Source organism: Misgurnus anguillicaudatus, chromosome 3 (assembly GCF_027580225.2).
Source record: "Misgurnus anguillicaudatus chromosome 3, ASM2758022v2, whole genome shotgun sequence".
NCBI lineage: Eukaryota > Metazoa > Chordata > Actinopteri > Cypriniformes > Cobitidae > Misgurnus > Misgurnus anguillicaudatus.
This window is the reverse complement of record NC_073339.2, coordinates 46,672,557-46,686,488: the sequence shown is the minus strand read 5'-3', so window position 1 is coordinate 46,686,488 and position 13,932 is coordinate 46,672,557. Positions and strand designations below refer to the sequence as shown.

The 13,932-nt window shown below is 35.2% G+C and overlaps 1 protein-coding gene across 2 annotated transcripts in view; it reads left to right on the top strand.

Annotated features, from left to right (window-relative positions):
- Positions 1-13,932, top strand: part of gpc6a (glypican 6a) — a 229,920-nt gene that overhangs the window by 98,467 nt on the left and 117,521 nt on the right. For both annotated transcript variants that reach the window (XM_055206175.2, XM_073866254.1), the window contains exon 3: positions 3,834-4,225. In XM_055206175.2, coding sequence (XP_055062150.2) covers positions 3,834-4,225 — 392 coding nt within the window. The remainder of the gene's footprint in view (positions 1-3,833; positions 4,226-13,932) is intronic.

Sequence of the window (13,932 nt, the reverse complement as noted above, 5' to 3'; positions counted from 1 at the left end):
GTCGTTTCAAGAATGCAAAAACATCTTTTCAAAAACAACAGCTTTCACACTGATGATAACTAATGTTAGTTAACGGTATAGTGTCCACACTTAATTGACGATAACAATACCGTAAATTCCCAAGTTGCAGTGATACAATCACAAAAATGTTTAAAATGTTTTTAATGGCAACATATTTTCTTCAAAATCTGCAAAGCATGCATCTTGTCAGCTTATAAAGTATTTTATCAGTAAGTTTTAGTGTTCATCAGCTCAAAAACAAAATCTTTATGAAAGTGAACCTAGCGTGCCGATTTTTATTAATTAGCAAAATATCTGCATTAGTTTCTATGGCATTGACGTTACACTGCTGGGTCTATGCCAAAAAAACAACAACACAAATCTGATGTGTTTACATTGTACACGTGAGAAAGTGATGTATTAAAAAGATACATAAAATCAGACTAAAAACGATTTCCATAAATGTGATTTGAAATGTATTGACATACGTGTTACTAATGCACCGGTCAGGTTTTTTATATTCCCAAATATTTAATATAAGCTATAGGCTAAGGAATTTCACACAACATACAAGTTTTTTTTTATTTTAATAACCCGCCTTAACTAGCCCCGCAAATAAAGTGAGAATTTCTTTACTCACCCCAACACGACCTGTGGGTTACCCGTGGGGACAGCGGGTTATAATTTGACCTGCGCATGACTAATACAAATGCATATTGAAATTGCAGATTTCATGCGATATTTTGCTGTTTGGTAATGCTGTCGTTTAAGTAAAACTACTTTTTGTTTCACAGAATAAAAGACAATATTGTGGTTTGACTTGAACGGCCCTCGTATGATTGGAGTCCAATCGGATATGCACAAAAAACAGTGTGAAAGTCTGTATGTATATAAAATAAAAATAAAAAATGGAAACCAAATCAGATTTGTGTGCAGTGTCCAAACATCCTGAGTGTAGGACAAACAATAAGCAACACTTTGTTAAAAATAATCGTCTCCCCAGGTCATGAACTGTTGAAAGATTAGCTGCTCTGTATCCGAGTGAGCAGACACTGTTGGCAGCGTCCTTCCATAAATCTTTGCCTCTGGCAGATAAAGTTAAAGCAAGACTTTAATTTGAGTGCCATATGTTGGACTGGCAGGATTTCAGAAGCTTCTGTCTGCCTCACATAATTTGATATCCACTCCATTTGAGTACAAGGTGAGAAAATGGTCTTCGTAGAGCCTCGTCGACGTAGCGTGTCTTTCTGAATGGCTCTTTATGTTATGTAATATAAACCGTGGATTGTCCTGCCTTACAAAATGATAAATAATATGGCTTTAAAATTTGCTATTGAGTGAACGTGGTACTGTATCTGACTTCAGAGGATACCTATAAATAAATAAATGCATACTTTAACTGTGTATGTGAAATAGTACAAATGTTCATGTCAGACTACTATGGTGTTATCTAATACTACAAATAGGCAACGTGGGTTTTCCCTAGCAACTTCAAAAGGTGTACAATATATGAAGATTTTGGTTATCCGCCGTGTTATTATGTCATCTTTTCTCCCTTTTTTCCCAAAACGAGATAAACGCCACTCCTCCTTTTCTGCAGAATGCAATAAATCTGCTCCACAAATTACAGCCCACCATTCCACGCAATGTAAACAAACAATGGCGGCGCGTTGAATACACGGAGTCCTAGTTTTCCTCATCTACTTTGTACTTCGTGATCAACAAACAAACAAAAACAAAATAATACTTTAATTGCATTGATAAACCTGTCATGGTTTTATGTGACGAGAAAGAAACGTAAGCCATCAACATACGCGAGAGCCACTCGGGAGACGGTTGCTTTTTCTCCAGACAGCATCAAGTTTCTCTCATGCTAAAACATTGACCACAGGGGATCTAATGAAAAATTTCCATAATTTTACTCAAAGTCAACAAAATTGAGCCGGACCAAAACATTTTACAGCTGATCGCTGTCAAAAATGTTCAGGGACGATGTCTCAAGTAGAACCGCAGCAATGACAGTGTTTTGATTAATGCAATTAATGTTTATTTTTTTAATCAGTGTGTACAACTGTTCAACTAAATGAATATAACATGGCAAAGATGAATGCACATTTATATAGGCTATTGATTCAATAGATTTATAGCATTTTGAAAAAAACTTGTCATGGATTTATTGTATTTTGTGGAAAAAATAATTTGTTTTTATAATAAATCTTTGAAAATCAAGTTATGGATTTTAATTTTTTATGTTTTTGTAACCTAAAGATGCTATGTGAAAGTTTGTAACAGAAAATAATGGTTTTCATCTGGTCACTTTCTTGATATAGAAAACATGTTTTTACCGAAATTTGTCTAAATGGATTTATTGCGTTTTGGAACCAAACTCTTCATACTATATCAACAATATATAATTACATATCCATACAGATGTCAGCTCTCAAATTGACTTTAAATCACACAAAAAGCACATACTATTTATCTGTGTCTTCATTTATAATGGGATTCAATATAATAGTGTTCTTTTTGTTCATTCACCAGTTTTTTATTGTACAGTAATCTAACTAACATTTGTTTAAATCTATACTTTTATACCACCTTATACAAAGTCATTACACTTTGTACAAAAACAAGAATCAACCAAAATATTAACATGCACACAAAAGTTAACACAATGATTAAAGAGGAACAGTATGTAGGATTGTGGCCAAAACTGGTATTGCAATCACAAAACTTGTGGCTAAAACTGGTACTGCAATCACACAACTGGTGGCCAATACACAAAATGACAACATAAACATCAGTTGAGGGCTGCAACTCCACTTTTTATATGACAATATCCTGACCAGACCACTGTTGTCAGTGATATAAGTATTTGAAATTAAAATGATTTCTAAATGTCTAGTGACATATCAGGCCCATTTTATGATTAATTGATATAAATGTCTTACATACTGTTCGTTTAACATATTGATACTCCAGATCAGGGGTCTTCAAGCTCTTCTTCAAGGGCCAGATTTTAATATTGTAAATAAAATATGTAAAAAAAATATGTTAATTTATATGTATGTGTGTATGTATATACTTACTTTTTTATATTAAAAAATATGCACACTTCTTGTATCCAGTATTTTGCCTTTTAATTACTGAAAACTCATATTTATTTTTTTAATAAATTAATTTTCAGTTTAACATTGCAAGAGCTAAATGTTAATACTTTAACTATGAACATTGCACAAAAAAGTGCAAGTGCAAATAATCGTATGCAGTAATGCAGAGCTCTTAAACTTCTTTTGTTTAACTTTTATAAATTATTACACTTCAAGTATTCAAAACATAGTCTTCTCCTGATGAGTACAATTGCAATTCCTATTTTCTTTTAAAAATATTTTTAAGATATATAAATAGGCTTAACCCTCTTTTCATTGTATACTACATTTGGACGAGACTGTCAGAGTTCGCCCCCTAGTGGCAGTCGTAAAGAAATTTCCGTTTAATTGTAAATTTGGTCATTAAAGGTATAGCAGAAGATTTTCCAGAATTTTTGAAAAAAAATCTTCCACTTTTTTTAATCTTAATGATCAACCCGGAAAAAGAAAAACTTCCGCTATACCTTTAAACTTTGTGAAAATCAGCTTGTATTGAAACCTTTTGATGTCATGTATTGTGATGTAAACAAAATGGCACCTCCATGTAAAAAGATTTTAGTTTATAAAAACGATATTTGTGCCAATTACAGTGTTAATATATTACCTCATACATGTGATTCGAGTGTATAATATCTCTCTAAATATTTATGATCTCTAATATCTTTACGTACGTCTCTCTTTTAGAATTCTTCCTGGAGTTGCTGGACAACTCGGAAAAGTCGCTCAACGACATGTTCGTGCGCACATACGGCATACTCTACACTCACAACTCGGAGATGTTCGAGGAGCTGTTCTCCGAGCTCAAGCGCTATTACACCGGCGGAAACGTCAATCTGGAGGAGATGCTGAACGACTTCTGGTTGAGGTTGTTGGAGCGAATGTTTCAGCTGCTTAACTCGGAGTACACGCTCACAGAGGACTTTCTGGAGTGCATCAGCAAATACACAGACCAGCTAAAGCCCTTCGGAGACGTCCCGCGCAAGCTCAAGGCTCAGGTCACGAAGGCCTTCATCGTGGCTCGGTCGTTCGTTCAAGGACTCATGGTGGGTCGAGAAGTGGCCAACAGGGTGGCAAAGGTAAGGAATGTATTTTTACAAGAATCTTCCTGGTATTACTCTGTCTTCAGCTTCTGTCTGTGAAATAAACCCGAATCTGGGTAAAACGAGATACGATATGTCCGTTCACCGAAGAGATATTGTTTTAAGTTTTTGGAGTTAATATATTGAATATTTGGGATGTTATCTTGCTGATGGATTTAACCAAAGCCCTTTAACTCTCTAGCTTGAAACCTTTTAGCCAAATGAATTCATAAGCAAACATTCAAGGGATGGGTGATGTGCAAAAATGGATTTCAGATTTATTTTGTGTAGCGTCTACATGGAGGTTCAGTGTTGGCCTGCTGATAAAACAGCAGCTTGCAAACTCAAGTATGTTTACACGTCTGTTAATGCGTTTTAATGTCAGAGCGCATCTCTTTCTCTTTGATGTGACAGACAGCGTGCAGGACAGGTTATGACATTGGTGATCAGACGTGATGCCCTGCGGAGCCTGAATATCTTCTGCGGGGAAGATAAAAGCATCCGACCCGACACAGAGCGACTCTGATCCCTCTTTGATAAGCCGTCTCTATCGCATTTCAACTGAATGCTTATTCTGTTTAATGGATGATTTAAAAAAATATTGACAGATTCCCAACACAAAAAGCCCTGTCGGTTAGTTTGCTTAAATAATGTGTTGAAAATATATTTTTGTAAGATAAGATGGCAAGAAAAAAAAGAAATTTTTGCTTACCAAGAATACTTGTTCCCTCTTTCCAATATAATAATATACATTTGTCATAGTTAAGTATTTTTGTGATAAAATTGAACTTTTATTTTAATCAAGTGGTTCTCAAACTGGGGGGTTTCAGGGGGCCTCGCTTTAATAAAATACATTAATTTATCCTAAATTCTGTGTCAGTAAACTTCAGAAAATGAATAATTTTTATGTTTTGTTTATTTAAAAATCAAAATGTGAGATTATTTTATGTCATTAATTAACTTTGGGGGTGTGAAAGGATGCACCCTACACAACAGTATTTGTATGTGATGCTTAGGGGCGGGGCTTATCTGAAATTAACACAATAATAGACAAACATGAAATAAATAAATAAAAATTAAAATAATAAATAAAAGTGCAGAGAAATTTAGCAAATGCTTGTGTATCTAAAATTAAAGTTGTAAGTAATAAGTGCAGACTATTTCACAAAGGTCATTTGGAAAGGTGAAATATTCTAAATGCTTCATAAACTTTGAATATCTTCAAAAGATAATGCCACTGATTTTATTAACCTAAACTTCTAGGAACAGATACTTTTTTGGTTTAACATTCAGGTGCAGTTTTGCAAAATAGGAAGGAGATTCATAGATATGTGTGAATTTGTGCATGCTTGTGAATCCTACAGAGTTTACATCAGCGTGATTTAGGGGCGGCTTGAGTCTAGTCCAAGACTAAAATGCTAGTTTGAGTTGTCCTAACTGAAGTCAGCTTGCACTGCCATATCTTAAAATTAGGGCTGTCAAAAGATTAATCGTGATTAATCGCATACAAATTAAAAGTTTGTGTTTGCATAATATTTTTGCGTGTGTATTGTGAGTAATTTTTATCTATATATAAACACACAAATACATATAAGAAATGTAATATATTTAAATGTTTATTAAATACATACATGCATGCGTGTGTGTGTGTGTATATATATATATACACACAAAATAATTAAAACAAATGCAAAAACAAACTTTTATTGCGTATGCGATTAATTGACATTAATCTTTTGACAGCCCTACTTAAAATATATAATTGTCTCAAGATGCACACCAGTAATAAATAAGGCATGTTTGTAAAAATTACTTAAATGTTCTAATTAGGGCTGTCAGTCGATTAAAATATTTAATCAAGATTATTGGCATGAATGTCATGAGTTAACTTTGCCATTAAATCACACATTTTATCATTCTATATTTAAAAAAATTTAACACCTTTCAAGTTTTTAATACTCTAATCAGGATGGGCATGGACAAATATGGATGCTTTATGCAAACGTATTTTTATTATTAAAGAAAGATTCAGCAAAAGTAATTTAGAAATGCAGTTGAACTTTTTTAAAGTTCAAAAACAAAATCACCGCATCCATACCTTAAAATCATTGGTAAAACGAATAGATTTGGCACACACAAAATCAAAAACATTATCAATATATGTTAAAGTTTTTTTCTGTCTTTTATTGATTGATTGACATTGAGAGACAGTTTTAACATCTACAGTAATGCTAATCTAATGTTACACAGATATTTTTCTCAAACAGTAAATCAAACGTTTATTTTAGACATAACAGATTATATCCACATTAATTTGTGTCAAAACAGATATTTTTAAATCTGTAATTCTGTAATTATGTAGGCATATATTTGGGTCTCACGCCTGTGTGCATGCTTCAGATGTGTCAGTCAGCGTGAGAAAGATGTTTTTTGAGTCTCTTTAAAAATCAATCAGGTCCTGAACTTTATCTCTCTTGATATTTTAACATTATGCAAGTCCTGCACTTCATTTTTTAATTCCTGCATGTTTTAAAACAGAAACCAAAATTTCAAATGCGCAAGTGGATGGACACGCATCATCTGTATATTAGTTAAGCATTTAGGATGGTACACCTTTCAGACAATGTACAAATAAAGATAAGTTTAGACGTTTGATGACTTTTGATGACTTTAGATGTTACGAAATTATTGCATTAATTGCACGTTAATAAAATTTGTGTTTTTTACGTTATTTAAACGCGTTATTAACGTTATTAGCGTAAATTTTGACAGCCCCAATCCTAAGGGTTAGTCCTGGGTTAATCTAAACCATGTCCGGGAAAGTGTCAGCAGGGTTGTTTTTTAGCGGATCAATCTCTATTGTCTATGATGACACCTTTGACCATTAAAGAGCTGTGCAGAGAGTCAGAAATTTGTTTTTTTTTTGCAATCACATTTAATTGTGATTTATTGAAGATTTCTTGACTGACGCCTGAGAAACAAACGCACTGTAATTCGTCTGTCCATCTTACAATACTGTCTGCTATTTAAAATCTGTAATTTGTGACAAAATTACACTTTAAAATCATCCAATGATTTCATTTTCAAACGTTTTATTTGTCGAGCATTGATTGGACACAAATGATTGTGGCTTTCTCACCCATTTTCTTTGTGGTGTTACATTTGTAGATGGATAATAAAAGAGACTGAAAATGTAAAAGATTCATTCTAAAAAAGGGCCTCGAGTTAAGTGCAGAATGTCATAAAGACACACGTGGTTGTTTTTTTTTACTTTGATAAGCAGCCATCCCATCACCATGACTGCAAATTTGCACAGACAGACAAAACTAAAATTATTTTATTTATTTTTACGTGTACATCATTTATCATTTCCATTAGGTTTCAGATATGGTGCTGCAAATCTTTTTTAATGTTCACTAAGGCATGTTGCAATTCATTGAAATAAGTTCAGATACTTTTTAATCTTAAGTACAGCAGCTCAGAAACTCGATTCAAGAGACACATTTTTCTCAGTAAATATATACAGTTGTCATAAGAGTGTGTATTTGCTGTGAAAGCTGAAATGCTTGCTGACCATATAGAGAAATGTGTGGGGTTACAGAGGTCTTCGTTCCATCAACCGTTTATATTTATGTCATGCATTTACATTGATATGATAGCGGGAGGCTTTTCCAGTGAAGAAAAACAGATGGGAACAAGCTCCTCGACAGGACAAATCACACTGACCCTACATTCAACCTTTTCCACAAACACTCAGAGAGCAGGAAACATCTCCACGTGTTAGACTTGGATTTATCTCTGATATGCATGGCCAAGGACTGCTTAAGTTTTTTAGGAAATTTGTGGTGCAAACCTGCCATCATTATGCTAGGATGCTGCGGTCGGTTGCCAAGGCTTGCTGTGCGGTTGCTAAGGGGATCTAAATTGTTTTAGCAAGATGATGTGAAGGTACTGTGGTATTGTAAGGGGCTTGTTTTTAGTCTGGCTCATGTGCCTCTTTCGCTAAACGTTTATTGAATTGTTCAGCTGTTTTATTATCCGGCAGGTGAAAATAAGATTAGGTGATAGGTTTTATTACTTGAAAAGTAGCAGCACATGTCTCCTCAACAGACTGCTTGATTTCAGGTGTCATTAATGTTCATAGCTCGGCCGGTGCGAGTTATGAGCCGGTGTTAAATACTTTGGGGTAAAGGTTTGAACAGCAGTATGAGTATAGTAACAGTAAAGTCTTATCACACATGAATTATTTACATGCATATGGTGATCAAATACTGTATAGTATACTTTAGTATTTACTATAGTAACTGAAGTGTAGTGAATTGATAAACTGGTAAATACTGCAGTATACTTTAATATATACTATGGTATGTTTTATAGTTTACATTTTATAGTTTACTATAGTATACCAAATGTTAGAAATCATATGTTAGACAAAAAAATCCTCATGGAACCATATAGGCAATTTTAATGTTTCTATATATTGGACACATTTTTTTTTGAAGAATGGGTATTCAAAAAAAATATATATATTATAGTTGAATCTGAATCCCAAGTTAGATTTAAGATTAATAAACTGTATATTTTTTATTGGACATTGTTGGATTAAAGATTTTTTCTTGCTTGTTGTATAATAGACAGGTATTGTTAATAGCTGTGTTGTGATTCAGTATGTAGGTGCTAATGGACCTGTAAGTTGTTCACGGGTATATCTGACCCGTATGGGTCAGCATCTCTCTGATACGATGTCTGAAATCCAAACAAATACAAATCAAACCAAACCAAGGTGTTTACATGCACAAACACGCTCACATGCTCTCTGCCCAATCGATTTGTTCTAGTTTTATGTGTAGTTTGGTTTTTATGTAACTGGATGCTTTTAACTCTTTCACCGCCAGCGTTTTTTAAAAAAGTTGCCAGCCAGCGCCAGCGTTCTTCATGATTTTTAAAGAATGTTCTTCTTTAAATATATAAACATACGATATACCAAATGAAAGAACAGACCCTCTGCTTTCAAAAAAACAAAAAAACGTTTCATCCTACCTTCAGTGGTTCTTTTGTAACAGCTTTTGAATAGGAGTAGGTTTCTGCAAAAACACCACATTTTGAACAAAAAGCAGAGATAATTCAATTTTTGTGACTGACTTTTCATAGAGATCCCATTCAGAGCGATCTTTAAAACAAACACGGACATGCAGCAGCTTGCCATAGGGCAATACTTCCGGGTTTAAAAAGTTGCTGAAGGGCTTTCGGTATTGCAGAAAGACGGAAAATCTCGTCATTGGCGGGGAAGCGTTTTCTCTTAATTGGCGAGATATCTCGTCAATGGTGGTGAAAGAGTTAATGTAAAAATTAGTGCTGGGCAAAGATTAATCAAGACTGATCGCATACAAATCGCATTAAATCACATTTATTTATTTATATTTTTATTTTTAAACAAAACTGGATATATAAGTAAAAAAAATTCTGAAATGTTTATATGTATGTGTGTGTGTTTAAATATACTTATTACACGGCTCTCTGGAATGCTTGATTCTGATTGGTCAGTTGAGACATTTGCAGGTCTTTTCAAATAATAACCGCTCCAAAGTAATAACGCATAGCCGGTACTACTTGTATGTTTTAAATCCCTCCATGCAAACAAAGATTACTGATCTTGTGACAAACACCGGAAAACCACAATTAAGAATGGAAAATTTTGACATTCATTTTAACATGTATGGAAAAAACAAAACATTTAAACAGTGAATAGAAGAACGAACAACGACAAGACACAGAGAGCTTACTGAGACTGAACTTGACAAAATAGAGCATGACAGCTATGCTTCGCGTCTGGTCCTGATCACACTGTCGGGGCTTATTTCCCGATAACTACCGGCTGCCTCTACATTATCCCTTACATAATAATTACACACAGTACACACACATATTTTAGGCAAAAAGGCACTTTTATTTTGTATGCGATTAATCGTGATTAATCTTTGCCCAGCACTATGTAAAATAGAAAATAACAAATATACAACTAGAGGAAGAGATCAAGGAAACTAAAACTAAAATGTTAGGGTGTCTTAGCTCATATCAGCTTCACGGGTCCACTTAGATCCGAAAACCTGAGGTCCGACCCGAGACCCGATCGGGTTCTTGTCTAAAAGTTTCCCGTGTGTTTTGGACACAGGTCGGGAATAATAATAGCGGCATCGGCTCTTGGGAAATTTAAAATTAATGTGTTTTTGCCGAACAAACCCAAAGACCCGAATTCTCTTGCGTGTGTGTCAATGTCCTTTTCAAACCTGTCTTCTGTTTGCCAAGAGTGCTTGCGACATTGTGTGGCTGGCGGTAGGTTCATTTTCGTTGAGACAAACATGGCAGTCAATTTTTAAATGTAGCCTACATTTTAGCGGTTAGCTTTGTGTCATCGTCAGATAACAAAGTAAAACAAATGGTAGAGCTCGCCAAATTGGTTGCGAGACCAGCAGGGTTTCTTTCTGTCTGACAGCTGCGTGCGGGGCTGCATATGCACAAACGTCAGTGCCGTGTCCAGTCAGGTTAAAAAATTCCCACTGGTTCAGGTCGGACTCAGGTCTAATTTTCTCGGGTTTGTCTCGGGTCGGGTCTTTCTTTTATAAAAAATATTTATGCATGTCGGGTTCGGGTATAAAGTTGTACAAAAATTTATGAATGTGGTCGTATGAATAAGCCACCTCATACGGATTGTCATGAGATAGCATTGGTTTTTGCATATCTTGTTTTTACAAAAGTGTGTTCAACCAACTGGAAAAACTGAAACATCAGGATCTGTTCGGGAATAAACAGCTGCTGTATGATTACATATCTGGAATTAATGGTGAAACCCGGCTTATGGTAGATTACGGGAACTATTAAGAGATTTTAGCCTTTTTACCTTGAACAGATCCCAGAGATTTAAACATTTTTATTTAAAGTGGGTGTTGCTCTGGTATTAATATGTCGTTTAATGTATCTTGTTATTACATGTAAGACTAGTGACGTTTATCAACTTCTGTCATACTCACTCAGACGATGTGATTCTCTGAGATTAAAGTAGAGATTTTTTTATGACATTTGTAATCCCAGTGATGTTAGGATTGGTCAAAATCAGGATGAGGATTGTTAAACTAGTTTTTATATTGACATATTACACAGTTTTTATAAAGAAAAAATCCTTTTTGCATTTGGAGGATAGAATTGCACAGTTCAATAGAAACTGTAGACTATATGTCTGCTGAACTGACATCTGTTTAGATCTCATTGATGAAAGTTTTATTGTTTACTGGAAACATCCATAATACGATCAGAGCTAGACTGTCTCATGCACTTTGTAGAAAAAAAACAAATTTACGTACCAAAACTAAAAGTTTAATAAAAATTGTGAATGAGTTTGCGTGCATGAAAAAATAAGCCAAAAGCTAATGCACCTGGTGATGTTTGGTTGAGCGAATGTCATCAGTGGATGGCTACCTATAAGATATTTGCATTTATGCATTTGTCATTCGCTTTATCCGAAGCAACTTATGGTGCATTCAATCACATATGGTGCATTTTGTCAATATAAAACCTTTTTTGGTAACACCACTGCGGCCTGTCAGACTCTTGACTTGTAGTGTGAATTTCATCCCTAAGTTTACTAAAGATACAAGATAAACTTATGATATAAGATGGTGACCAGTAGGGCTCAAGGTATGGATTGTACGTATAGGTGTATACACTGTAAGTATGTGTGTAGCTGGAGGTTGTGTGTGTGTTAGTGGTAATTGAGTTTCAAGCTTGTCACAGTGTGTGTTGTGACATAATGTCTGTACGTTTCTGACTCTCAACACGCACCCCTGTTGACCCCTGACATTCAAGACGTGGCAAAGTTCAGACACTGTCAACTGCGGCACCTTTCATCAGTGAAGTACCAGCCGGGCGGGCGGCCCGAGGGTGTAAACCTAACACCATATGACACTCAAGTCTGATCCTCAGACACTGGCCTGTAAGTGAAGGGGACCGTCGAGGATCAGGAGACTTGCGCCCGGCACAGCGACTGTGATATTCGGCTTTTAGTTTGTTGCCGTATGTCAGAGTTCATCAAAAAAGTAATCACCTGGGCTGTCTGAAGCAGTCACACCGAGATGCCGAACCTATCTGATGGGCAGGAATGAATAAAGATAAAATACAGCCCTTAACCTTTATGTCTCGCACACGGTGGCAGATAGCTGGTATGGTGAGGACGCTGGGGTGACTTTTCCGCCTGTCCTACCTGACTGTTGAGAAAGGCCTTTTGACTTTACACTAACTGACACTGGGCCGGCCTCACTGGGACCGTCTTTCTCCTTTGCTTTTCATTTGGAAATCCAGCCAGCCGTGTGTCCTTCCTGCAAAGATAAAGCCTTTGAAAGTACACAGATATAAAGTCAAACCAGGGGATGAGTTACATCGGCAAAAGCTGTGCCAAAGTTCTCAACTAAACACGATAAGAAATGAACTTTTCAAATAATCATGAACCAAATTAAATCCAAAATATAGGTAGCAAAAAATATAATATCGGCAAGACTTTACAATAAGGTTTTATTTGGTAGCGTAAGCATGCATTTGCTAACATGAATTAAGAATAAACAATATTTTATATACATATATTTAGTACAATATATATATTTAGTACTTACAGGCAAGTGTGGGTTAATGACAGGTATATAGCCCTTTTCACACAGACATTCAGGAAAATACACGGAAAATGCATCCTGGATTTTTCCGGGATTGTTTGATTTTTTTGTTCATTCACACTGCCAATGATTTGCCAGCATTTACAAGGTACCGGAAAGACACGTGATCTGTTGAAAGTCATGCACTTTCTTCTACGCAGCGTCTGAAGTTTGCATATTATTTATTATTTTTCTCTCCGGAAACCATTGCATTTTTGTTTATGATAAGACCATAAAGGAGCGCGTCCTCACTACGGCACACGCGTCATTGTTTATGCGTCTCATTAATAATTTCCTGATAACTGCTTCAATCTAGTTTGCGACATTTCTTGTTGTTGATATGCATGCAAATCTCTCGTTTTAAAGAGCTGAACCACGACACGCCCATTACGGCATGTTTCAGTTTCTTGTTAACAGAGAGGGTTTTCCGGGTATCTTACTAGATCCTCTTTCCGGCAACAATCTCAGAAGATTTACGGGACATTTTTGCGTTCACACAGAAGCTTGTCTGGCAATTTTACGGGTATTTTCTGGTCTGTGTGAATGGGGTTTATGATAACTAATAACAAACACTACTGTTCTTACAAATATGTACTCATGTACATTCTAAGTTTATAGTACATATATAGTACATAAGTACCTGCCATTATCCCACACTTACCTGTAAGTACTAAATACTTATATTGTATACATTCATTTGTAAGTACAGTAGTTTTTCTTGTTAGTTACAGTATACCTACTCTATAAGTATGTATCTGGTATTACCCAGTACTTACCTAGAGTTACATAATAACTACTAGGTATAGTAATGCTACCCTTTAATTAGCATGTAGATACTCAAAAGTAAGTACCACACATTTGTCTGTAAGTACAACATATTTGCCATATATGCACAAGGTAAGTACACGCACTGTAAAATAAAGTGCTACCCAAAGACATTTATACAGGTTTGGATCAACCTGATGGTGAATAAATGATGACAGAATTTTCATTTATGGGTTAACTATC